The sequence below is a fragment of the Salmo salar genome, chromosome ssa18, assembly GCF_905237065.1.
Source record: "Salmo salar chromosome ssa18, Ssal_v3.1, whole genome shotgun sequence".
Classification (NCBI taxonomy): Eukaryota; Metazoa; Chordata; class Actinopteri; order Salmoniformes; family Salmonidae; genus Salmo; species Salmo salar.
This window is the reverse complement of record NC_059459.1, coordinates 11,570,316-11,596,695: the sequence shown is the minus strand read 5'-3', so window position 1 is coordinate 11,596,695 and position 26,380 is coordinate 11,570,316. Positions and strand designations below refer to the sequence as shown.

Here is a 26,380-nt window from a genome sequence, read left to right as displayed (position 1 = left end):
ACAAAACATTACACACAACTCTTGTAAATGTACTGTCCTAACATACTCTAAATTTATGCTTTCGCCGTAAAACCTTTTTGAAATCGTAAAACGTGGTTAAATTAAGGAGATGTTTATCTTTCAAAGGGTGTAAAATAGTTGTATGTTTGAAAAATTTGAATTTTGACATTTATTTGGATTCAAATTTGCCGCTCTTGAAATGCACCTGCTGTTGATGGAGTGCACCACGGGTGGGACGCTAGCGTCCCACCTAGCCCATAGAGGTTAACCTCTTGGGGCTAGGTGGGACGCTAGCGTGCCACCCGTGGTGCACTCCATCAACAGCAGGTGCATTTCAAGAGCGGCAAATTTGAATCCAAATAAATGTCAAAATTCAAATTTTTCAAAAATACAACTATGTTACACCATTTGAAAGATAAACATCTCCTTAATCTAACCACGTTTTACGATTTCAAAAAGGTTTTACGGCGAAGCATAAATTTAGAGTATGTTAGGACAGTACATTTACAAGAGTTGTGTGTAATGTTTTGTCAAGTCAAAGACAGGGTCACCAAAACCATAAAACCAGCTAAAATGATACACTAACCTTTTACAATCTCCATCAGATGACACTCCTAGGACATTATGTTAGACAATGCATGCATTTTTAGTTCTATCAAGTTGATATTTATATCCAAAAACAGCGTTTTACTATGGCATTGATGTTGAGGAAATCGTTTCCTCCAATAACCGGCAGTCAAGTCAGCGTCACAAATTAAATAATTAAAATTAGAAAACATTGGTAAAATATTATATTGTCATTTAAAGAATTATAGATTTACATCTTTGAACGCAATCAACTTGCCAGATTTAAAAATAACCTTACTGGGAAATCACACTTTGCAATAATCTGAGCACTGTGCCCAGAAAAATACGCGTTGCGATACAGACTAGACGTCATGTTGGGGAGATCTAAAATCGAAAATACTATGTAAATAATCCATTACCTTTGATTCTCTTCATCAGATGTCACTTCCAGGTATCACAGGTCCATAACGAATGTAGTTTTGTTCAAAAAAGCTCATCATTTATGTCCAAAAAATCTCCGTCTCGTTAGCACATGATGTAAGCCAGCCGGATTCTCGTCATGAACGAGGGGAAAAATATATTTCCGTTCGTTCAAACATGTCAAACGTTGTATAGCATAAATCATTAGGGCCTTTTTTAACCAGAACATGAATAATATTCAAGGTGGACGAATGCATACTCTTTATAACGTATTGGAACGAGGGTACCCAACATGAACTCGCGCCAGGTGTCTAATGGGACATCATCGTTCCATGGCTCTTGTTCGGTCAGATCTCCCTCCAGAAGACTCAAAACACTTTGTAAAGGCTGGTGACATCTAGTGGAAGCAATAGGAAGTGCCAAAATATTCCTAAACCCCTGTGTTTTTCAATGGGATAGGTTTAAAGTCAATACAACACATCAGGTATCCACTTCCTGTCAGAAAATGTCTCAGGGTTTTGCCTGCCAAATGAGTTCTGTTATACTCACAGACACCATTCAAACAGTTTTGGAAACTTTAGAGTGTTTTCTATCCATATATAATAAGTATATGCATATTCTAGTTACTGGGTAGGATTAGTAACCAGATTAAATCGGGTACATTTTTTTTATCCAGACGTGCAAATGCTGCCCCCTAGACCCAACCGGTTAAATCGGGTACGTTTTTTATTCAGCCGTGAAAATACTGCCCCCTAGCCATAACAGGTTAATTGGGATTGGACTCCCAATTGAAGGCAGGTGTGTTGAGTTGCCTTTGGTTGGGAGTCCTATATAGTAGTGTGTGTTTTTCTTTGGGGTTGTGGGTAATTGTTTCTGTTCAGTGTGTTATGCTGTCAGTACTGTTGAGCTGTCAGTTTCCTTGTTTTTGTTCTTGCATTGCGTTTTGTGTGCCTGTAAGACTGTTCCTGTCGTCGTGAGTATTGTTTATTGTTTTTGCCTGTGGATGCTTTACTTAAGTTTATTAAAAACTATGAGTATCCACATTCCCGCTGCGCCTTGGTCCATTTCTGAAGACAACTGTGACAGAATTACCCACCAAACTTGGACCAAGCAGCAGAGGAACGAGGAGGAAGGATGGACGTGGGCAGAGATAAGATGAGCGTTTCCAGGGCTATGGAAGAGTTTAGTAAACCCGAGAGGCAGCCCCCCAATTATTTTTTAAGGGGGCACAAGGGCAGTTTTGCGGGGCAAGAATGGAGCCCCAGGCCAGCTCCCCGCACTAGCCCTGAGGTGCGTGTCTCCAGGCTGGCATGTCCAGTACCAGCCCCACGCATCAGGCGTCTAGTGTGTCAGCCCAGCCTCGCCAGTCAGGAGCTGCCAGAGCTTCCCGCCAGTCAGGAGTCGCCAGAGCTGCCCGCCAGTCAAGAGTCGCCAGAGCTGCCCGCCAGTCAAGAGTCGCCAGAGCTGCCCGCCAATCAGGAGTCGCCAGAGCTGCCCGCCAGTCAGGAGTCGCCAGAGCTGCCCGCCAGTCAGGAGTCGCCAGAGCTGCCCGCCAGTCAGGAGTCGCCAGAGCCGCCCGCCAGTCAGGAGCCGCCAGAGCCGCCCGCTAGTCAGGAGCCGCCAGAGTGGCCCGTCTGCCCGGAGATGCCAGAGTGGCCCGTCTGCCCGGATCAGCCAGAGTGGCCCGTCTGCCCGGATCAGCCAGAGTGGCCCGTCTGCCCGGATCAGCCAGAGTGGCCCGTCTGCCCGGATCTGCCAGAGTGGCCCGACTGCCCGGGTCTGCCAGAGTGGCCCGACTGCCCTGGTCTGCCAGAGTGGCCCGACTGCCCTGGTCTGGCAGAGTGGCCCGACTGCCCGGGTCTGCCAGAGTGGCCCGACTGCCCGGGTCTGCCAGAGAGGCCCGACTGCCCGGGTCTGCCAGAGTGGCCCGACTGCCCGGGTCTGCCAGAGTGCCCCGACTGCCCGGGTCTGCCAGAGTGGCCCGACTGCCCGGGTCTGCCAGAGTGGCCCGACTGTCCTCCGGTCCAGCCCGAGTGGCCCGTCTGCCCGGAGCTGCCAGAGTGGCCCGCCTGCCCGGATCTGCCAGGGTGCCCCGCCTGTCCTCCGGTCCAGCCCGAGTGGCCCGCCTGTCCTCCGGTCCAGCCCGAGTGGCCCGCCTGCCCGGATCTGCCAGAGTGGCCCGCATGCCCGGATCTGCCAGGGTGCCCCTCCTGTCCTCCGGCCCAGCCCGAGTGGCCCGCCTGTCCTCCGGTCCAGCCCGAGTGGCCCGCCTGCCCGGATCTGCCAGAGTGGCCCGCATGCCCGGATCTGCCAGGGTGCCCCTCCTGTCCTCCGGCCCAGCCCGAGTGGCCCGCCTGTCCTCCGGTCCAGCCCGAGTGGCCCGCCTGCCCAGATCTGCCAGAGTGGCCCGCATGCCCGGATCTGCCAGGGTGCCCCTCCTGTCCTCCGGCCCAGCCTGAGTGGCCTTCCTGTCCTCCGGCCCAGTCCGAGTGGCCCGCCTGTCCTCCGGCCCAGCCCGAGGGGTCCGCCTGTCCTCCGGCCCAGCCCGAGTGGCCCGCCTGTCCTCCAGCCCAGCCCGAGTAGCCCGCCTGTCCTCCGGCCCAGCCCGAGTGGCCCGCCTGTCCTCCGGCCCAGCCCGAGTTGCCCGCATGTCCTCCGGCCCAGCCAGAGTGGTCCATCTGCCAGGGTCAGCCCGAGTGGCCCGTCTGCCCGGCGCAGCTATCGGCGCCACCGAAGTGGGCGACGCCGAAGGTGGAGCGAGGTCCACGTCCTGCACCTGAGCCACCTCCAGGAGAGGTGGGTTGGGGAGGGAGGGTGTAGCACAATGCCGTCGTTGACGGCAGCCACCCTCCCTTCCCTCCCTTATTGTTTAGGGGGATATTTTTTGTTGTTTGGGGGTTTGTTTTTCTTTTATGTGCATTCCGGGGTGTGCACCTTGAGGGGGGGGTACTGTCACGTCCTGACCAGCAGAGGGCGTAATTGTATTAGTTTTGGTCAGGACGTGGCAGAAGTTTTGTGTTATGTGTTAGTTAATTGGGATTGGACTCCCAATTGAAGGCAGGTGTGTTGAGTTGCCTTTGATTGGGAGTCCTATATAGTAGCGTATGTTTTTCTTTGGGGTTGTGGGTAATTGTTTCTGTTCAGTGTGTTATGCTGTCAGTACTGTTGAGTTGTCAGTTTCCTTGTTTTTGCTCTTGCATTGCGTTTTGTGTGCCTGTAAGACTGTTCCTGTCGTCGTGAGTATTGTTTATTGTTTTTGCCTGTGGATGCTTTACTTAAGTTTATTAAAAACTATGAGTATCCACATTCCCGCTGCGCCTTGGTCCATTTCTGAAGACAGATGTTACAGTTACAGCGTTTAGTCAGTAAGCAGTTACACCAGCAGGCCCCGGTGGCAATAAATTAATAAAACCAAAAGCTGCATTTGCTAGCTAAGATCACTCTCTCTCTTGCTTCTTCATTTTTGAAGAAATTAATTTGTTGAAAACTGTTCAAATATTGTCATTCTCTCTCTTTGAGTGAGTAACTGACCACATTTTATGCACTGCAGTGCTAGCTGCCTGTAGCAGTGCAGGACACAAAGGGCTGTGAGACATGGGTTTAACTCGGAACACATGAAAAGGTGGGGTTTATACGAGGGTACGGGGCAACAGAAGACGAACAACAGAGGGGCTAATAATTTTAGAGATGGGAAACGGCCAATAAACCAGTGGGAGAGTTTGCGGGATTCTACCCGGAGGGGCAGATCCCGGGTGGATAGCCATACCTTCTGCCTGAGACGATACCGGGGAGCCGGGATCCGATGGCGATCCGCTTGTCGTTAATACCTGGAGGTGGTCTTGAGGAGGGCCAACTGGGCTCTCCTCCAGGTACAATGACAGCGGCGGACAAACATATGGGCAGAAGGTACGCCAACCTCTTCCTCCTGCTTGGGGAAGAGCAGGAACTGATACCCCAGGGAACATTCAAAGGGCGAAAGGCCTGTGGCAGAGCAGGGAAGGGTGTTGCGTGCACCCACACAAGCTGCTGGCTCCAGGTGGTGGGGTTGGTGGAGAACTAGCAGCGCAGAGTTGTCTCAAGGTCCTGGTTGGCTCGCTCCGACTGGCCATTGGACTGTGGGTGGAACCCAGAGGACAGGCTGGCTGTTGACCCAATGAGGGTGCAGAATGCCTTCCAGAACCGGGATGAGAACTGAGGACCCAGGTCGGACCATGTCCATGGGCAGTCCATGGATCCGGAAGATGCGCTGCTCCATGAGCTGGGCCGTCTCCTTGGCCGAGGGTAGTTTGGGGAAAGGAATGAAGTCGGCCGCCTTGGAAAACCGGTCGACCACAGTCAGGATGGCAGCATTGCCCTCAAATGGGGGGAGACCCGTGACAAAATCCAGGGATATGTGGGACCACGGACAGTGAGGGACAGGCAGAGGTTGCAGAAGGCCAGCCAGAGCTTGCTGAGGAGTCTTGTTCTGAGCACACACTGTGCAAGCGGCGACGACACAAAGCAGTTCCTCTTGCCTCCTGATGGTGGCTGCTTGGGAGGAGATGGCGTCGCACAGCTGGCCTGAGTCTGCTGGGTCAGTCATGGCCAGTTTGTACTATCAGGTTTGAAGGTAAGACCCAGATGCAGAATGTGTCAGAGTAACAATGTTTATTACGGCAACAGGGCAGGCAAATGACAGGTCAAGGCGTTTGATAACCAGAGTAGTGGGGGAAAGGTACAGGACGTCAGGCAGGCTCAGGGTCGGGTCAGGCAGAGGTCGGTAATCCAGAGTAGGGGCAAAGGTACAGGATGGCAGGCAGGTTCAGTGTCAAGGGCAGGCAGAGTGGTCAGGCAGGCGGGCTCAGAGACTAGACAAGCAAGGGTCAAAACCAGGAGGGCGAAAAAAAGAGAGACTGGGGAGAAGCAGGAGCTGAGATGAAAAACATTGGCTGACTTGACAAATAACAAAAACTGGCAACAGACAAACAGAGAACACAGGTATAAATACACAGGGGATAATGGGGAGATGGGCGACACCTGGAGGGGGGTGGAGACAATCACAAAAACAGGTGAAACAGATCAGGGTGTGACAAAGAGGAGGACGGAAGCTAGCTGTCCTCCGGCTACACAATGATGCTACCCTACAGAGTGCTGTTGAGGCTACTGTAGACCTTCAATGCAAAACAGTGTGTTTTGATAAGTTTTTTGTGAAATGTGAATAGTTTTAGTATAGTATATCTAAAAAGGAGTAAAAATTTTTTTAAAATCTATGAAGTTCACTGAGGAGGATGGTCCTTCCCTTCCTCCTCTGAGGAGTGTCCACTGCTTAAGACTTATTACTGTGCCTTGCTTCAGCAGACCACTAGTAATTCCACTTTGCTTCTGACCTCTACCGGGACGGTTGAGCTAGCTTGCGCTAATGTGATTAGCATGAAAGTTGAAAGTAACAGCAAACTTTCCAGTACATAGACATAAAAAGCTTCAATTCTTATTAATCTAACCGCACTGTCCAATTAACTGTAGCTATTACAGTGAAACTTGAAAATGTATCAATAAACCAATTAGGCACATTTGGGCTGACTTGACATAACATTTTGAACAGTAATGCAATGGTTCATTGGATCAGTCAAAAACTTTGCACATACACTGCTGCCATCTAGTGGCCAAAATCAAAATTGTGCCTAGACTCCTAAGTCATATAACCTGTTGGGTCTAGGGGGCAGCATTTGCACGTCTGGATAAAAAAAATGTACCCGATTTAATCTGGTTACTAATCCTACCCAGTAACTAGAATATGCATATACTTATTATATATGGATAGAAAACACTCTAAAGTTTCCAAAACTGTTTGAATGGTGTCTGTGAGTATAACAGAACTCATTTGGCAGGCAAAACCCTGAGACATTTTCTGACAGGAAGTGGATACCTGATGTGTTGTATTGACTTTAAACCTATCCCATTGAAAAACACAGGGGTTTAGGAATATTTTGGCACTTCCTATTGCTTCCACTAGATGTCACCAGCCTTTACAAAGTGTTTTGAGTCTTCTGGAGGGAGATCTGACCGAACAAGAGCCATGGAACGATGATGTCCCATTAGACACCTGGCGCGCGAGTTCATGTTGGGTACCCTCGTTCCAATACGTTATAAAAGAGTATGCATTCGTCCACCTTGAATATTATTCATGTTCTGGTTAAAAAAGGCCCTAATGATTTATGCTATACAACGTTTGACATGTTTGAACGAACGGAAATATATTTTTTCCCCTCGTTCATGACGAGAAGTCCGGCTGGCTTACATCATGTGCTAACGAGACGGAGATTTTTGGACATAAATGATGAGCTTTTTTGAACAAAACTACATTCGTTATGGACCTGTGATACCTGGAAGTGACATCTGATGAAGAGAATCAAAGGTAATGGATTATTTACATAGTATTTTCGATTTTAGATCTCCCCAACATGACGTCTAGTCTGTATCGCAACGCGTATTTTTCTGGGCGCAGTGCTCAGATTATTGCAAAGTGTGATTTCCCAGTAAGGTTATTTTTAAATCTGGCAAGTTGATTGCGTTCAAGAGATGTAAATCTATAATTCTTTAAATGACAATATAATATTTTACCAATGTTTTCTAATTTTAATTATTTAATTTGTTACGCTGACTTGACTGCCGGTTATTGGAGGGAAACGATTTCCTCAACATCAATGCCATAGTAAAACGCTGTTTTTGGATATAAATATGAACTTGATAGAACTAAAAATGCATGCATTGTCTAACATAATGTCCTAGGAGTGTCATCTGATGGAGATTGTAAAAGGTTAGTGCATCATTTTAGCTGGTTTTATGGTTTTGGTGACCCTGTCTTTGACTTGACAAAACATTACACACAACTCTTGTAAATGTACTGTCCTAACATACTCTAAATTTATGCTTTCGCCGTAAAACCTTTTTGAAATCGTAAAACGTGGTTAGATTAAGGAGATGTTTATCTTTCAAATGGTGTAAAATAGTTGTATTTTTGAAAAATTTGAATTTTGACATTTATTTGGATTCAAATTTGCCGCTCTTGAAATGCACCTGCTGTTGATGGAGTGCACCACGGGTGGCACGCTAGCGTCCCACCTAGCCCCAAGAGGATAATGGCCTTTCTCTTGCATTTCAAAGATGATGGAACAAAAAACCAAAAGAAAGTGTAATATCTTTAACTGTAATATCTTTAACCAGATCTAATGTGTTATATTCTCCTACATTAATTTCACATTCCCACAAACTTCAGTGTTTCCTTTCAAATGGTATCAAGAACATGCATATCCTTGCTTCAGATCCTGAGCTACAGGCAGTTAGATTTGAAAAAAAAAGTACGATCCTTAAGAGGTTTTAAGGCTGGTTTACAGTTGGTCTATCAACATCTCAAATCAAATCAAATCAAATGTTATTGGTCACATACACATGGTTAGCAGATTTTATTGCATGCTTGTCTGTAGACAGTTGCCGCAGTGACATCATGAACATTCTATTGTTGTCCGGCATCAAACTTGTCCTTGTCGTTATGAAAAGTATAAACACAAAAACGACAATCTGCATGACCTCAGCAGCCTGGTGGTGCAAATAGCATTCCTGCTGTATTTTAACACCAATAAAACCATCCAATTAAAAATGAATACATTTAGTACGTATATGTCAATCTAACCAGGAGAAAGAAACATTCTAAATAATGTTCTGGTACGTTACTAGCTTGGTAGCTAGCTAGATGGCTAGCCAGTTCAAATAATGACCAGAGCATAGCTGACAACCCTGCAAACAAAAATAAGTCGTTAGAACGTCTCCGGAATGTCACAAAATGGTTGACTAAAGTCGTCAGGAGGTTGTGTCATCGTCCTGTGGAGGTTTTGTCTAAATCTCGGTTTGTTCCCGGGAAGTCCCCAAGGACGATTTTAGAACGTTCTTGGGACATTGTGTCATAGTCCTGTGGAGGTTTTGTCTAATTTCTAGTTTGTTCCCGGGATGTCCCCAAGGACAATTTTAGGATGTTCTCAGGACTTTGTTTCATGGTCGCATGGAAGTTCTTTGCCTACTTCTCGGTTTGTTCCCGGGGAAGTCTGCAAGGATGTTTATAGGACGCTCTTAGAACTTTCTCTCATGGTCCCCTGGAGGTTTTTTGTAGTATCCTTTTTTTCCGCAGATGTCCCCACGGATGTGTATAGGACATTCTTAGAAAGTTGTTTTATGGTCCTAGTGCACGCGCAGCCATGCTTCGTTACACATCACCACTTGTTACTGTTGTCAAGCCCATCAAGGCCCGGATTGGTGAACCATTCTTTCATTCACAGCTCTTTGTATGTTGGCAATGTTAAGGACATCCCCCCCATGCACACAGCACTTTCAACGTACATAGTGTATATTTATTTAAACAATAATTATTATTCAACATGTCCTCATCTGGGATTTGAACTCACAACTTCTTTGTTCATGGCATTCCAATCTTCCTACTACACCACCATGTCTGTCAATTATTGATTTCACATGTATTTCTACACTTTGCATTTCAAAGTAACTCTCAACTCTGTTAAAAATGCTATTTTATTTATCATAGTGATTCAAGAGCAGTGGGGAAATGTAAGGGCCTTTTAGAGGCCTAAGGATAAATAAAATGTCTCTATTTTGTGTAATAAAATGTAGTCTTAGTTTTCTATTTCATCTTTTCAATAATTCGGATTTCAGATTTCATCTCTTCAGTTTGTGTTGGAAAGAGAAAGATTAATACTCAAGAAAAACATATCCAATCATGATTTTTCTTTGGTGGTCTCTGGGTAGAGAAATCTGGCTAGCTCAGCCAGCCATTGGCTATGCCTTCAGAAGCTGGACAGAAGGCCTCTGCCATTCAAATCAAATCAAATGTATTTATAAAGCCCTTTTTACATCAGCAGATGTCACAAAGTGCTCTTACAGAAGACATCATAAAACCGCAAAGAGCACAGTGGCTAGGAAAAACTCCCTAGAAAGGCAGGAAGCTAGGAATAAACCTAGAGAGGAACCAGGCTCTGAGGGGTGGCCAGTCCTCTTCTGGCTGTGCCAGGGGGAGATTATAAGAGTACATAGCCATTAAGGCCAGATTGTTCTTCAATATTTTCAAACGTTCATAGATGACCAGCAGGGTCAAATAATAATCACAATGGTTGTAGAGGGTGCAACGGGTCAGCACATTCAACTGTATTAGAGCAGAATTCTGGAGTGACAGTGTAATGAACCAATCACATTTTGATTTGCAATTTAAAATAAACGTTTAAACGTTAAAAATAAAAGTGATGTGTCCAGGCCTTCTCAGACACACCTCACTAATGAGAACTCAAGAGCAAAGGATCAGTGGCAGTTTTCACACGCTAGTAACAAGCTTATGTTGTCACAGTGCGACAGCGGCGACAGCCGCTGCAGCAGCAGCAGGTGTCATCAACTTCAAGGTGGATGCTGTTGCTAATTTGTTAGCATGACCGTTTTCAAGATGAACTTATAGACTTAGTTTTCAAATGATCATCATCTGGTGAGTGGCACTATTTTTTTATTGCAGCACGCTTGCTGTAGCTATCTCTGAAACATTGATGCATTTTCTTTATATCACTGGTTAGTGTGATGAACGTGATTAACAATTTGCAATGGGAAGTAATAGCTGGTTTGTCATTTTGGAAATTAAATGGTTGTGTTTTTGTACTGTTATGATTGGGGCCTACTGGAGTGAATGGATGGGCTTGCTTATTCTTTAACGCTGCGTGGGTCTGCTGTCTATCTGCCGGGTCTATGTGCTCGACCAAAACTGCACTCTCTTTCAGTGGAGTGCACAGGTATTATGGTCGCTGTCCTTTCAGCACCAATAGCCTGTCACTTTTTTGTGACACTGTTGTTATCGCTATTAGTGATAGTGGTGTTAGGCTACCATAGGTTGTGTAAACAGTGTTTTTTTAATTTTTTATTTGCTGTTCGCATTATTTTATGCTGTGTGTCACGTTTGTGTCCGTGCCGGTTTTGTCTCTGTGTGAGCGACAGCCCGAAGCGTGGCCAGCCTGTTTGATTCATTCATAATGTCATCAAAAAGCATTACTCCTCCTTCACTACGACTAGAATGGTCCGACTCCAGAAGATACAACGTAGGCTATTGGAAGATTTTTGGTACCTCTACAGTATAGTCACGGTTCACCACTACTCAGGAGAAACATTAAAACATAATAATATGCCCCATCAACGTTAGACAACTGTAGAGAAAACCATCAAATTGCTGAAATAAGTAAATTAAATCATTGATGAGAGTCAGATTAACGGATAACTAAAATAGCTGTGCAGATGGCACCCTTTTTCTAAATGCGGAGATGCAATATAGGTAATGAATGTGTAGGGGACTTTTGAGAATGATACAGACTTTGTGGCGCAGCAGAAAGATAAGTGAACCTCAAATCCAGAAGTTGTGAGTTCAGTGATGGGGTCATATTGAAAAGTCATTACTAAGTACTCACCTACAATTTTTTTTCTAGCTTTCAAAAAGGCACATTCTCCAACTCTTCCCCAGGTCCTTAGTATACAAGAGAAAGTACGTGGGAATGTTCCATTTTAATGTGCCGGTCGAGCGATGTTTCTGTACTGCTGTTGCTCACTTCATGGCAAAGTTAGCAAATTACAAACAATATATACAAATTACATACTTACTCATGATATACTTCTGCCAGGTACTTGAAGTTAACATTTAATTGGGAAGGTTTTGGGGAAAGTATTTCTGTCAACCCACAAGATGGTTATCACATCAACTGGCTACACATGGAGTGATAGACAAGCGTGCGCACCACACAGACAGACAGGGGCAATATTGCTGGAAATGAATTGGCAGATATTGTGTTAGGTTAGGCTTTTTAAGCCAATAGTGTATAACCAGGGGTGGGATAATGTCAAGAGGGTGGGGAAGAGAAAGAAAGAAAAAAGCGTGAGCGTGCTGTATTTCTGATACAGTATATTCACAGTAAAACAAGTACTATATCAACATAACCTGAAAGGCCGCTCAGCAAGGAAGAAGCCACTGCTCAAAAACCGCCATAAAAAAGCCAGACTACGGTTCACAACTGCACATGGGGACAAAGATCATACTTTTTGGAGAAATGTCCTCTGGTCTGATGAAACAAAAATAGAACTGTTTGGCCATATTGACCATCGTTATGTTTGGAGGAAAAAGGGGGAGGCTTGCAAGCCGAAGAACACCATCCCAGCCATGAAGCACGGGGGTGGCAGCATCATGTTGTGGGGGTGCTTTGCTGCAGGAGGGACTTGTGCACTTCACAAAATAGATGGTATCATGAGGACGGAAAATTATGTGAATATATTGAAGCAACATCTCAAGACATCAGTCAGGAAGTTAAAGCTTGGTCACAAATGGGTCTTCCAAATGGACAATGACTCCAAGCATATTTCCAAAGTTACGGCAAAATGGCTTAGGACAACAAAGTCAAGGTATTCGAGTGGCCATCACAAAGCCCTGACCTCAATCCTATAGAAAATTTGTGGGCAGAACTGAAAAATTGTGTGCGAGCAAGGAGGCCTACGACCCTGACTCCGTTACACCAGCTCTGTCAGGAGGAATGGGCCAAAATTCACCCAACTTATTGTGGGAAGCTTGTGGTAAGGTAGCCAAAACGTTTGACCCAAGTTAAACAATTTAAAGGCAATGCTACCAAATACTAATTGAGTGTATGTAAACTTCTGACCCACTGGGAATGTGATGAAAGAAATAGAAGCTGAAATGAATCACTCTCTCTGTCACGTCCTGGCCAGTATATAAGGTTAATTGTTTTGTAGTTTGGTCAGGGCGTGGCAGGGGGTATTTGTTTTATGTGGTTCGGGGTGGTGTGTTTGTGTAAAGGGTGTGTTGATTTAGTATTTCCGGGTTTTGGTTTATGTTTAGTTACTTCTATGATTAGTCTAGTGTGTGTGTTTCTATGTTTGGTTGATTGGGGTTGGGACTCTCAGTTGAAGGCAGGTGTTGTCTATCTGCCTTTGATTGAGAGTCCCATATATTAGGGTGTGTTTGTATGTGTTATTTGTGGGTGATTGTTCTGTGTGTAAGCCGTATGCTTTACCAGACTGTTTGTAGTTGTTCGTTCGTTCGTTCGTTTCGTTTTGTTATTTTGTATGTTCATTTTTGTAGTTAATAAAAATCAAGATGAGCATACACGTACCTGCTGCGTATTGGTCCTCCTTCACCGACAACAGCCGTGACAGAATCACCCACCACCAAAGGACCAAGCAGCAGAGGAAGGAGCAGACGGAGTTCGAGTTGGACTGGCGGGAGAAGTGGACTTGGGAGGAAGTTCTGGACGGGGCCGGACCCTGGCATCAGGCTGGGGATTATCGCCGCCCGCAGTGGGAAATTGAGGCAGCCAAGGCAGAGAGGCGGTGGTACGAGGCCAGAGTGGACGCGCTGAAGGAGATGCACGAGAGGCACCCCCAAGAAAATTTTTTGGGGGGGCACACGGGTAGTTTGGCTAGGCGTAAGAAGAGCCGGAAGCCAGCTACCCGTGGTTATATGGAGGAGCGTATGGGGTGGAGAGCGCTATGTTTCGCTGAGGAGCGCACTATCTCACCCATACGCACGCACAGTCCGTTGCGCATTATTCCAGCCCCTCGCAGGTGCCGTGTTAGAGCGGGCATCCAGCCTGGTAGGAGGATGCCTGCGCAGCGCATCTGGTCGCCGGTACGCCTCCGAGGACCAGGCTACCCAACTCCCGCTCTACGCACGGCTACCATCAGGCCCCTGCACAGCCCAGTCTGCCCTGTACGAGCACCCCGCTCGTACAGGGTTACTAGTTCCATCCAGCCAAGGCGGGTTGTGCAGGAGGTAAGATCTAGACCGACTGTGCGCCTCCATAGCCCTGGGTTTCCAGCTCCTGTCTCTCGTGCGGACCCGGAAGTGCGTCAACCCAGTCCGACTCGTCCTGTTCCCGCTCCCCGCACTAGCCTGGAGGTGCGTGTTCATAAGCTGGTATATCCGGTACCAGCACCACGCACCAGGATTATAGTGCGTCAGCCCGCCAGTCAACAGTCATCATCAGAGCTGCCCGCCAGTCAACAGTCATCATCAGAGCTGCCCGCCAGTCAACAGTCATCATCAGAGCTGCCCGCCAGTCAACAGTCGCCAGAGCTGCCCGCCAGTCAACAGTCGCCAGAGCTGCCCGCCAGTCAACAGTCGCCAGAGAGGTCAGACTGCGCTGAACTGCCGGAGTGGCCAGACTGCGCTGAACTGCCGGAGTGGCCAGACTGCGCTGAACTGCCGGAGTGGCCAGACTGCCCTGAACTGCCGGAGTGGCCAGACTGCCCTGAACTGCCGGAGTGGCCAGACTGCCCTGAACTGCCGGAGTGGCCAGACTGCCCTGAACTGCCGGAGTGGCCAGACTGCCCTGAACTGCCGGAGTGGCCAGACTGCCCAGACTGCCCAGACTGTCCCGACTGGCCAGACTGCCCCGACTGGCCAGACTGCCCAGACTGTCCCGAGTGGCCAGACTGCCCAGACTGTCCCGAATTGCCAGACTGCCCAGACTGTCCCGAACTGCCAGACTGCCCAGACTGTCCCGAACTGCCAGACTGTCCCGAACTGCCAGACTGCCCAGACTGTCCCCCGGCGATGCCAGACTGGCCCGACTGCCCCCCGGCGATGCCAGACTGGCCCGACTGCCCCCCGGCGATGCCAGACTGGCCCGACTGCCCCTCGGCGATGCCAGAGTGGCCCGACAGCCTGGAACGGCCGGAACCAGAGCCACCTCCAGAAATAGGTGGGTTGGGGAGGGGGGGTGTCGCACAGTGCCGTCGTTGACGGCAGCCACCCTCCCTTCCCTCCCTTTAGAAAAGGGGACTTTTTGTTGGTGTTGCTTGGGGTTATTTTTTGTTAAGGTGCTTCTGGGGTAGCACCTTTAAGGGGGGGGTACTGTCACGTCCTGGCCAGTATATAAGGTTAATTGTTTTGTAGTTTGGTCAGGGCGTGGCAGGAGGTATTTGTTTTATGTGGTTCGGGGTGGTGTGTTTGTGTAAAGGGTGTTTGATTTAGTATTTCCGGGTTTTGGTTTATGTTTAGTTAATTCTATGGTTAGTCTAGTGTGTGTGTTTCTATGTTTGGTTGATTGGGGTTGGGACTCTCAGTTGAAGGCAGGTGTTGTCTATCTGCCTTTGATTGAGAGTCCCATATATTAGGGTGTGTTTGTATGTGTTATTTGTGGGTGATTGTTCTGTCTGTAAGCCGTATGCTTTACCAGACTGTTTGTAGTTGTTCGTTCGTTTCGTTTTGTTATTTTGTATGTTCATTTTTGTAGTTAATAAAAATCAAGATGAGCATACACGTACCTGCTGCGTATTGGTCCTCCTTCACCGACAACAGCCGTGACACTCTCTGCTATTATTCTGACATTTCACATTCTTAAAATAAAGTGGTGATCCTAACTGACCTAAGACAGGGACTTTTTACTAGGATTAAATGTCAGGAATTGTGAAAAACTGAGTTTAAATGTATTTGGCTAAGGTCTATGTAAACTTCCGACTTCAACTGTGTATTTTACTGTTAATAAGTATACAGAGAGATAATTCCTCTTTGAATGTGTGGTGTTGCGTTGATTAAATGGTAGCTGGGAGCTTGCGGTGTCTGATACTTGTGATATATGTTCATGACAGTTTGCGGTGGAACACGTGAAAAACACATGTATTTTCAGAATTGTTTGGCGACCTACTCATAGGTGGGCTGCGAGCTACAGGTAGCTCACAATCTACCTGTTGGAGACCCCTGCACTATATACTACTACTACTTCTATTACTACTGCTGCTACTACTACTACTACTTCTACTACTACTTCTTATATTACTGCTGCTGATACTACTACTACTACTACTATATACTACTACAGTTTTTTTTACTTTAAACTTAATTTTGGCCGGCTAAAACAACTCGCACAATTTTTCTTCAAAAGTACCTTCTAGTTAGCTATATTATGATCCCAATCGGTCTCTCTCCCTTACCTCCCTCTCTCTCCCCTCTCTCCCTCTCTCTCTGTCCCCTCCAGGAGAGAACGACTGCTAACTCTCATTGAAGCCACAAAGTTCAATGCTGACCGCAACAGTGCAGGCATTGTTTTCAGGAAACAGGTTCCCCTTTTATAGTGAATGGGGAAATGGTAATATTTGTGTACATATTTTTTTTAAGACAATTGTGGTACCAAGAATTTCTTCTATTACACAGATTATTTAAAAAAAAATCACACACAGAAGAAGTTATAAGGATAATTCAGTGGCTACTGGCAACCTACAGTACCCAGACGGCCTTGAACTTGAGATACTCAATGAGAGGGTGCAGCACTGAGCTAGCCTGCAACGTCACTTCCTGGAGTAGCTCAAACTGTGCATGTTATGTCTACATAAGTTTCCCCCCTGAGACGTCATCTTAGACGCTAAAAGCAACATTCTTGGCTTCAAGTGTGCTATTGCGTTTTCAATTAGGAATGAATGGGGCCATGTGATCGTTGGCTTTGTCCATTCATATAGTCAGTCATTGGTCCCCTTCCTCTCTCTCTCTCTCTCTCTCTCTCTCTCTCTCTCTCTCTCACCCTCTGATCTGACTGGGGTTGATGGTCATCAGGTGGGTTTTGTTCCCCACATCCTTACTGTTGGTGACCGGACCCAGGTTAAACCTAGAGAGAGTGAGAGAGAGAGAGAGAGAGAGAGAGAGAGATGGAGGGAGGGAGGGAGGGAGGCGAGAGTGGAGATAGAAGGAGGGGAGAGGAGGGAAGGAGAGAGAGAGAGAGGAGGCAGGGAGAGATAGGGGGAGAGGGGGAGAGGAGGGAGGGAAAAAGAGAGCGGGGGAGAGAGAAGTGAAGTGAGGGGGAATGAGAGAGGAAGAGAGAGAAAGAGAGAGATGTTGAGGATGATGGTGGTGATGATGGTAATGATGATGGTGATGGTGATAATGATGAAGGTTACCTGATGATGTAATCAGCACTGTCTATCTCTGCTCCACAGCTGCTGTTCTGCAGGATTCCTCCACTTCCCACCACGGCACAATGACTCAACAAACCTTTACTCCACGGTAAGTCCTTTGGCAGCATGCTGTGTAGTTTCTTGTCGACCGTTTTAAATAGCTTTTGGTTGGTCTCATAGTGGATCTTCTGGCCCAACTTAGTGTTCTGTTTGGTCAGGATCATCTCACCTGTAGCATTACAACAGGAACGTAAGATCACCCTGGGATAGGAGAGGAGAGAGGAGGGAGGGAGAGCAGGAGAGGGAGAGAGAGCGAGAGAGATGAGATGCTCAAACTCACTAGTGCACATTTTCAATTGACCATATTAAAATTGTTTAATTTGATCCGAGTGTAGGTTATTTCCCTGACATCTGGAATCAAGGACTCAAAAGCCCAATCTTTAAGAACGGAGACAAATTTGACCCTAACATCAAAACAGACATTTGTGTGAACAGTAACCTGTGGAAGGTTTTCTGTTGTATTATAAATCTAAGAGTTCTAAACTTCCTTAATAGGCACAATGTCTTGAGTAAAAACCAAATTGGATTTATACCAAAACATCATATGACCGATCATATCTGCACCCTACACACCCTGATAGATAAACATGTCAACCAAAATAATCAGCTCTTCGCTGATGAGCAGGCATCTTTAAAAGTGCTTTCCTCACCATCTTTAATAAGCATGCCCCATTCAAAAACTTGACTGCCAACACAAAAACATCATGTGGCGTTCTGCATTAGCATCAAAAAGCCCCCCCCCCCGCGATATGCAACTTTTCAGGGAAGTCAGGAACCAATATACACAGTCAGTTAGGAAAGCTAAGGCTAGCTTTTTTCAAACAGAAATTTGCATCTTGTAGCACTAATTACAAACATTTTGGGTCACTGTAAAGTCCATGGAGAATACGAGCACCTCCTCCCAGCTGCCCACTGCACTGAGGCTAGGAAACACTGTCACCATCGACAAATCTACGATGAAGGATAATTTCAATAAGCTTTTTTCTACGGCTGGCCATGCTTTCCTATCACTAGCCTATTCAACCTCTCTTTCGTATCGTCTGAGATCCCAAAGGGGAGACACTCTAGACGCAAACTGTTATAGACCTCTATCCATCCTGCCCTGCCTTTCTAAAATCTTCAAAAGCCAAGTTAACTTCTTGGTGACAGGGGGCAGTATTCGGAAATTCAGATGAATAACGTGCCCAAATTAAACTGCCTGCTACTCGGGCCCAGAAGGTAGGATATGCATATTATTAGTAGATTTGGATAGAAAACACTCTGAAGTTTCTACAACTGTTTGAATGATGTCTGTGAGTATAACAGAACTCATATGGCAGGCGAAAACCTGAGAAAAAATCCAACCAGGAAGTGGTTTGTAGTTTTTCAATTGATTGCCTTTCCAAACTACAGTGTCTGTGGGGTCATTTTGCACTTCCTAAGGCTTCCACTAGATGGCAACAGTCTTTAGAACTTTGTTTCATGCCTCTACTGTTACTGGGAAGAGAATAAGAGCAGTCTCAAGCCTGAGACCAACGAGTTGTTTACTGAGCGGGCAGGCGCACTGTTCCTTCTTTTTCCTCTGTAATGAATACGCTATTGTCCGGTTGGAATATTATCGAAGATTTATGTTGAAAAGACCCTAAGGATTGATTGTAAACATCATTTGACATGTTTCTACGAACAGTAATGGAACTATTTGACTTTTCGTCTCTGGTTTTGAGCTCGTGCATTTTGCCTTTGGATAGTGATCTGAACGCGCAAACAAAAGGCGGTATTTGGACATAAATACGGAGTTTATCGAACAAAACGAACATTTCTTGTGGAAGTGGGAATCCTGGGAGGGCATTCCGATGAAGATCAGCAAAGGTAAGTGAAGATTTATAATACTATTTCTGAGTTTAGTTGACTCCAGAACTTGGCGGGTAACTGTATAGCTTGCTTTGATAGCTGAGCTCTGTACTCAGAATATTGCAAAATTTACTTTCGCCGTAAAGCTATTTTGAAATCTGACACAGCGGTTGCATTAAGGAGAAGCGTATCTATAATTCTTTGAATAACAGTTTAATATTTTATCAACGTTTATGATGAGTATTTTTGTAAATTGATGTGCTCATTGACCGGAAGTTTTGGAGGCAAAATATTTTCTGAACATCACGCGCCAATGTAAAATTGGGTTTTTGGATATAAATATGAACTTTATCGAACAAAACATATATGTATTGTGTAACATTGAGTCCTAGGAGTGTCATCTGATGAAGATCGTCAAAGGTTAGTGCTTAATTTTAGCTGTATTTCTGTTTTTTGTGATACCTCTCCTGCTTGGAAAATGGCTGTGTGGTTTTTCTTGTTTATGCTCTGTCCTAACATAATCTAACTTTATGCTTTCGCCGTAAAGCCTTTTTGAAATCGGACAATGTGGTTGGATTAAGGACAAGTGTATCTTTAAAATGGTGTAAAATAGTTGTATGTTTGAGAAATTTGAATTATGAGATTTTGTTGTTTTGAATTTGCCGCCCTGATATTTCACTGGCTGTTGATAGTGTGTACCGTGGGTGGGACGCTAGCTAGTCCCACGTAGCCCATAGAAGTTATTCAAGGTTTCAAAGACCTTTCTGATGAGGATAGGCTTCCCATCCTGTTGGATGAGGACGCAGAGAGCTGTGGTTTGGCAGCGCAATACATTGCTGCCTGACATAAAATGAGGGACAGTGTCCAACAAGACCAACCAACCTACACATGTCCTCTATGCTTATTGTTATTGTTATTTTGACCTTTGGTTATTGTTGTTACTGTTGTCCCATTGACAATATTGATTATTATTATTAATTATGTTCATACACTGCTCAAAAAAATAAAGGGAACACTTAAACAACACAATGTAACTCCAAGTCAATCACACTTCTGTGAAATCAAACTGTCCACTTAGGAAGCAACACTGATTGACAATAAATTTCACATGCTGTTGTGCAAATGGAATAGACAACAGGTGGAAATTATAGGCAATTAGCAAGGCACCCCCAATAAAGGAGTGGTTCTGCAGGTGGGGACCACAGACCACTTCTCAGTCCCATGCTTCCTGGCTGATGTTTTGGTCACTTTTGAATGCTGGCAGTGCTTTCACTCTAGTGGTAGCATGAGACGGAGTCTACAACCCACACAAATGGCTCAGGTAGTGCAGCTCATCCAGGATGGCACATCAATGCAAGCTGTGGCAAGAAGGTTTGCTGTGTCTGTCAGCGTAGTGTCCAGAGCATGGAGGCGCTACCAGGAGACAGGCCAGTACATCAGGAGACGTGGAGGAGGCCGTAGGAGGGCAACAACCCAGCAGCAGGACCGCTACCTCTGCCTTTGTGCAAGGAGGAGCAGGAGAAGCACTGCCAGAGCCCTGCAAAATGACCTCCAGTAGGCCACAAATGTGCATGTGTCTGCTCAAACGGTCAGAAACAGACTCCATGAGGGTGGTATGAGGGCCCGACGTCCACAGGTGGGGGTTGTGCTTACAGCCCAACACCGTGCAGGACGTTTGGCATTTGCCAGAGAACACTAAGATTGGCAAATTCGCCACTGGTGCCCTGTGCTCTTCACAGATGAAAGCAGGTTCACACTGAGCACGTGACAGACGTGACAGAGTCTGGAGACGCCGTGGAGAACGTTCTGCTGCCTGCAACATCCTCCAGCATGACCGGTTTGGCGGTGGGTCAGTCATGGTGTGGGGTGGCATTTCTTTGGGGGGCCGCACAGCCCTCCATGTGCTCGCCAGAGGTGCCCAGGCGTTGTAGGGAGGTCATACAGGCACGTGGAGGCCACACACACTACTGAGCCTCATTTTGACTTGTTTTAAGGACATTACATCAAAGTTGGATCAGCCTGTAGTGTGGTTTTCCACTTTAATTTTGAGTGTGACTCCAAATCCAGACCTCCATGGGTTGATATATTAGATATTTATTGATTATTTTTGTGTGATTTTGTTGTCAGCACATTCAACTATGTAATTAAAAAAGTATTTAATAAGATTATTTCTTTCATTCAGATCTAGGATGTGTTGTTTAAGTGTTCCCTTTATTTTTTTGAGCAGTGTATTTCTAAATGTCCAAAGTAAGCTTTTGCAATATGTTCACTGAATTGAATTGAGAGAGATATGGAATGAAACAAATAGGTCCTAGAGAATGGATGACAATATGTAAACAGGTACTGAGCAATGTCCATCAGACATTACTGACAGAGCTCAGAGAGAGACGTGATCAGACATTATCTTTAGAGCACAAATAGAGAGAGCCGTGATCATGCATTGCTTGTAGATCTCAGATTGCTACAGTGATCAAACATTACCTGTAGAGTTCTCTCTGGGTGATGTTGGGTCTGTGAGTGCAGGTCATCAACTGTCTAACGTCCATTATTAGAGTCCTCATGTTGATACTTTAGAGAGGGAGAGTGAGGAGGGGGGAGAGAGAGTGAGGAGTGGGGAGAGAGAGTGAGGAGAGGTTAGAGAAAGAAAGAAAGAAAGAAAGAAAGAAAGAAAGAAAGAAAGAAAGAAAGAAAGAAAGAAAGAAAGAAAGAAAGAAAGAAAGAAAGAAAGAAAGAAAGAAAGAAAGAAAGAAAGAAAGAAAGAAAGAAGGGAAACAAAGAAAGTGTGAGCGTGCTGTATTTCTGATATATTTTACGGTTAAAATACACTACCGGTCCAAAGTTTAAAAACACCTACTCATTCAATGGTTTTTCTTTATTTTTACTATTTTCTACATTGTGGAATGATTGTGAAGACATAGACACTATGAAATAACGCATATTGTCACGCCTGCTCCCGCTCTACCTCTCTGGCGCTCGAGGGTGCCAGGCTGCCCTTCATTACGCACACCTGTCACCATCATTACATGCAGCAGCACTCATTGGACTCACCTGGACTCCTTTCCTTTGTTGATTGCCCTGTCTATAACTGTCTGCTCCCCCGTTTGTTCCCTGTATCAGCATTAATGTCGTTATGTGTTCATGTCCAGATGCTGTCCTGTCCTGTTCCATGTCCGTTGGTAATTAAATGTTCACTCGCTGTACCTGCTTCTCGTCTGCCAGCGTCGACCCTTACAGAATGCTGACAACCACTAAAAGAAGCATCAGGGAGTTTTGGTTGGTGACGTCGGCTCCGGGTGCCGTCATCGAGGGAACCGGGGCTGCCTCAGCTAGCTTGTCGGGCTTCAATGCCTTAGCTGGCTTGAGAGGTTGTCTTGCCTCGGTGGGCTCGACAGGCACCCACCCCACGTCATGCTTCAGGCAGCCCATCAGGCTCCCATGCCTCAGCCGGTTTGTCTGGCTCCCATGCCTCAGCGGGATCATCGGGCTTTCACGCCTCAGCCGGCTTGTCCAGCGCCCATGCCTCGACCAGCCCGTCAGGCTCGCCCAGGTGGGACGCCGGATGGCGCCCCTAGACGAGGGGGTACTGTCACGCCTGCTCCCGTTCTCCCTCTCTGGCGCTCAAGGGCGCCAGGCTGCCCTTCAACACGCACACCTGTCACCATCATTAAGCGCAGCAGCGCTCAATGGACTCACCTGGACTCATTCCCTTTGTTAATTGTCCCGTCTATAACTGTCTGCTCCACTGTTTGTTCCCTGTAACAGCATTAATGTCATTATGTGTTCATGTCCAGACGCTGTCCTGTCCTGTTCCATGTCCGTTGGTAATTAAATGTTCACTCCCTGTACTTGCTTCTCGTCTGCCAGCATCGACCCTCACACATATGGAATCATGTAGTAACCAAAAAAGTGTTAAACAAAACAAAATATATTTTATATTTGAGATTCTTCAAATAGCCACCCATTGCCTTGATGACAGCTTTGCACACTTGGCATTCTCTCAACCAGCTTCATGAGGTTGTCACCTGGGATGCATTTCAATTAACAGGTGTGCTTTCTTAAAAGTTAATTTGTGGAATTTCTTTCGTTCTTAATGCATTTGAGCCAATCAGTTGTGTTGTGACAAGGTAGGGGGGTAAACAGAAGATAGCCTTATTTGGTAAAAAACTAAGTCCATATTATGGCAAGAACAGCTCAAATAAGCAAAGAGAAACAACAGTCCATCATTACTTTAAAACATGAAGGTCAGTCAATGCGGAAATTTTCAAGAATTTTCAAAGTTTCTTCAAGTGCAGTCGCAAAAACCATCAAGCGCTATGATGTAACTGGCTCTCATGAGGACCACCACAGGAAAGGAAGACCCAGAGTTACCTCTGCTGCAGAGGATAAGTTCATTTGAGTTACCAGCCTCAGAAATTGCAGCCCAGATAAATGCTTCACAGAGTTCAAGTAACAGTCACATCTCAACATCAACTGTTCAGAAGAGACTTTGTGAATGAGGCCTTCATGGTCGAATTGCTGCAAAGAAACTACTACTAAAGGACACTAATAATAAGAAGATACTTGCTTGGGCCAAGAAACACGAGCAATGGACATTAGACCGGTGGATATTTGTCCTTTGGTTTGGAGTCCAAATTGGAGATTTTTTTTAATCCAACCTCCATATCTTAATGAGACACGGTGTGGGTGAACGGTTGATCTCTGCGTGTGTATTTTCCACCGTAGAGCATGGAGGAGGAGGTGCTATGGTGTGGGGGTGCTTTGCTGGTGACACTGTCTGTGATTTAATTAGAATTCAAGGCACACTTAACCAGCTTGGCTAACACAGCATTCTGCAGCGATACGCCATCACATTTGTTTTGGGCTTAGTGGGACTATCATTTGTTTTTCAACAGGACAATGACCCAACACACCTCCAGGCTGTGTAAGGCTATTTTGCCAAGAAGGAGAGTGATGGAGTGCTGCATCAGATGACCTGGCCTCCACAATCCCCTGACCTCAATCAAATTGAGATGGTTTGGGATGAGTCGGACCGCAGAGTGAAGGAAAAGCAGCCAACAAGACAGGTGGAAAAGCATTCCAGGTGAAGCTGGTTGAGAGAATTCCAACAGTGTACAAAGCTGTCATCAAGGCAAAGGGTGGCTATTTGAAGAATCTCAAATATAAAATATATTTTGATTTGTTTAACACTTTTTTGGTTACTACATTATTCCGTATGTGTTATTTCATAGTTTTGATGTCTTCACTATTGTACTACAATGTAGAAAATAGTAAAAATAAAGAAAAACCCTTGAATGAGTAGGTGTTCTAAAACTTTGGACCGGTAGTGTATATCAGACAGAGATATTGTTCCTCTTTGAGTGTGTGGTGTGCGTTTGTGTTAACTTACGCCTTGGCTGAAGTGAGAGTGAGGAACTTGAGTCTCAGTCTGTTACAGCGAAAAGCTGCATAACTGTCAAAACCACCACTCCTGACACACACACACACACACACACACAGACACACACACACACACACACACACACACACACACACAGTTCTTATGGTATTTCACAAAAGACTTCCACAGACAGCCACTGTTATGTAAATGCCAGTTGAAAAGTACCAGTGGCCTAGCCTTTGCCCCAAGTCAAAGCAGGTCCACTGAGGCCATGGCTTCAGTGACATTAGAACCGGGCCGTAGAGGTGAAAGTACAAAAGCCTGAGCCTTCTTGGTAAAACACTGTGGTAAGTCCTTAGTGGGAATTCACCATCAAGAGTGTTCGAAAATATACCACTTACATCTGAAATTTGTCCCATAGTTATTTTTTATTAATCACATAAAATAAAGAAACTTACCTTTTGTGGTAGTATCTGCTTATGAGTGTGACAGACAGCAGAGAAGCAGAACACACCAGAATGAATAGAACCAGATATATACTATAACGCATGGTGCCAACTGCCACAATAACCAATCAACCATTAATCACCATCAAGTTCCTTCTCACTCCCAAGTTGGTGTTCTACAGAATGAGGAAGGGAGGGAGGGAGGGCGGGAAGGGCGGGGGTTGGAGCGGGAACGAGACAAAGTGGTGCAAGAGAATGAATGACAAGTTGCCAACAGGTACAGAGCAAAGTCTATCAGTGAACAAACATTACCTGTAGAGTTCTCTCTGGGTGATGTTGGGTCTGTGAGGGCAGTTCATCAATCGTGTTGATACTGTAGAGAGGGAAATAGACAGGGAGAAGGGGGTAGGGGGGAAAGAGGGAGGGTGAGAAAGAGGGAGAAAATGAGAGAGAGAGAGTAAGAGAGAGAGAGAGAGAGAGAGAGAGAGGTGGGCAAGAGACTGGATCAAATTTTCAGACATTATCTGTAGAGTTCTCTCTACGTGATGTTGGGTCTGTGAGGACAGTTCATCAACTGTCTAACGTCCATTATTACAGTTTTTTTCAAACGCTTTGGTGCAATTTTCACAATTAAAAGTGGTCAATTTTCACAAGTCTTAGAACAAAACTCAAAACAGATCATCAAAATGGCAGTTGTTTCAAAACTCTAAGCACATTTTCAATTGACTAAGTACAACACATAAAACTCACTTTTTCATCCAACTTAAAAATCAATGTTTCATCTAGAAATGCATGTTTCACATTGCAATACATGTTCATATAAAGTAATTGCCTTTCACAATGCAATGCTCACATTACTTGAGTATGATTTTCTCCTCATTTGTTAAAACACATACTATTACTTAATCCGACTGCTCTTAATTGATAATCCATTTGGTAAACCTTGTCACGTCCTGACCAGTAAAAGGGGTTGTTTGTTATTGTAGTTTGGTCAGGACGTGGCAGGGGTGTGTTTGTTTAGTGTGTTTCGGGGTTTTTGGTTTATGTTCTATGTTTTCTATTTCTATGTGGGTTTTCTAGTTTGTCTATTTCTATGTTAGTTTTGGGAACGACCTCCAATTAGAAGCAGCTGGTTATCGTTGCTTCTAATTGGAGGCCATATTTAAGTGGGTTTATTTTCTCTTGTGTTTGTGGTTGGTTGTTCCATGTATAGTCTTAGTACCTTACAGGACTGTTTTTCGTCGTGCTTTTGTTCAGTGTTCATTAAATCAAGAAGATGATGCACATCCCTGCTGCAGTTTGGTCCGATCATTACGACGATTATGACAAACCTATAGATTTTTGACTGGTTAGACTACTACAGATTCTGAGGACTACATAATGAAAAAGCATGTTTGAGAAGTAGAAACACATAAAGTATATTATATGCTGTAATGTACTATTATGGCTATCATTTTACTTCACTGTAAAACATTTTTGAAATAATAGTAATATTAATAGTAATATTAACCTGTTTAGGATAGGGGGCAGTATTTTCACGGCCGGATAAAAAACGTACCCGATTTAATCTGGTTATTACTCCTGCCCAGAAACTAGAATATGCATATCATTATTTGATTTGGATGGAAAACACCCTAAAGTTTCTAAAACTGTTTGAATGGTGTCTGTGAGTATAACAGAACTCTTATGGCAGGCCAAAACCTGAGAAGATTGTATA

General features: G+C 45.3%; 1 protein-coding gene across 1 annotated transcript in view; it reads right to left on the bottom strand.

Annotated features, from left to right (window-relative positions):
- LOC106576759 (alpha-2,8-sialyltransferase 8E) overlaps nt 1–24,841 on the bottom strand; it is a 31,028-nt gene extending 6,187 nt beyond the window's left edge. Inside the window, exons 1-5 of the mRNA XM_014154130.2 lie at nt 24,676–24,841; nt 24,227–24,307; nt 21,322–21,408; nt 16,954–17,211; nt 16,581–16,664 (exon numbers count right to left, since the gene is read on the bottom strand). Coding sequence (XP_014009605.1) covers nt 16,581–16,664; nt 16,954–17,211; nt 21,322–21,408; nt 24,227–24,307; nt 24,676–24,767 — 602 coding nt within the window. The 5' untranslated portion in view covers nt 24,768–24,841. The remainder of the gene's footprint in view (nt 1–16,580; nt 16,665–16,953; nt 17,212–21,321; nt 21,409–24,226; nt 24,308–24,675) is intronic.
- Nucleotides 24,842–26,380: the final 1,539 nt, after the last annotated feature.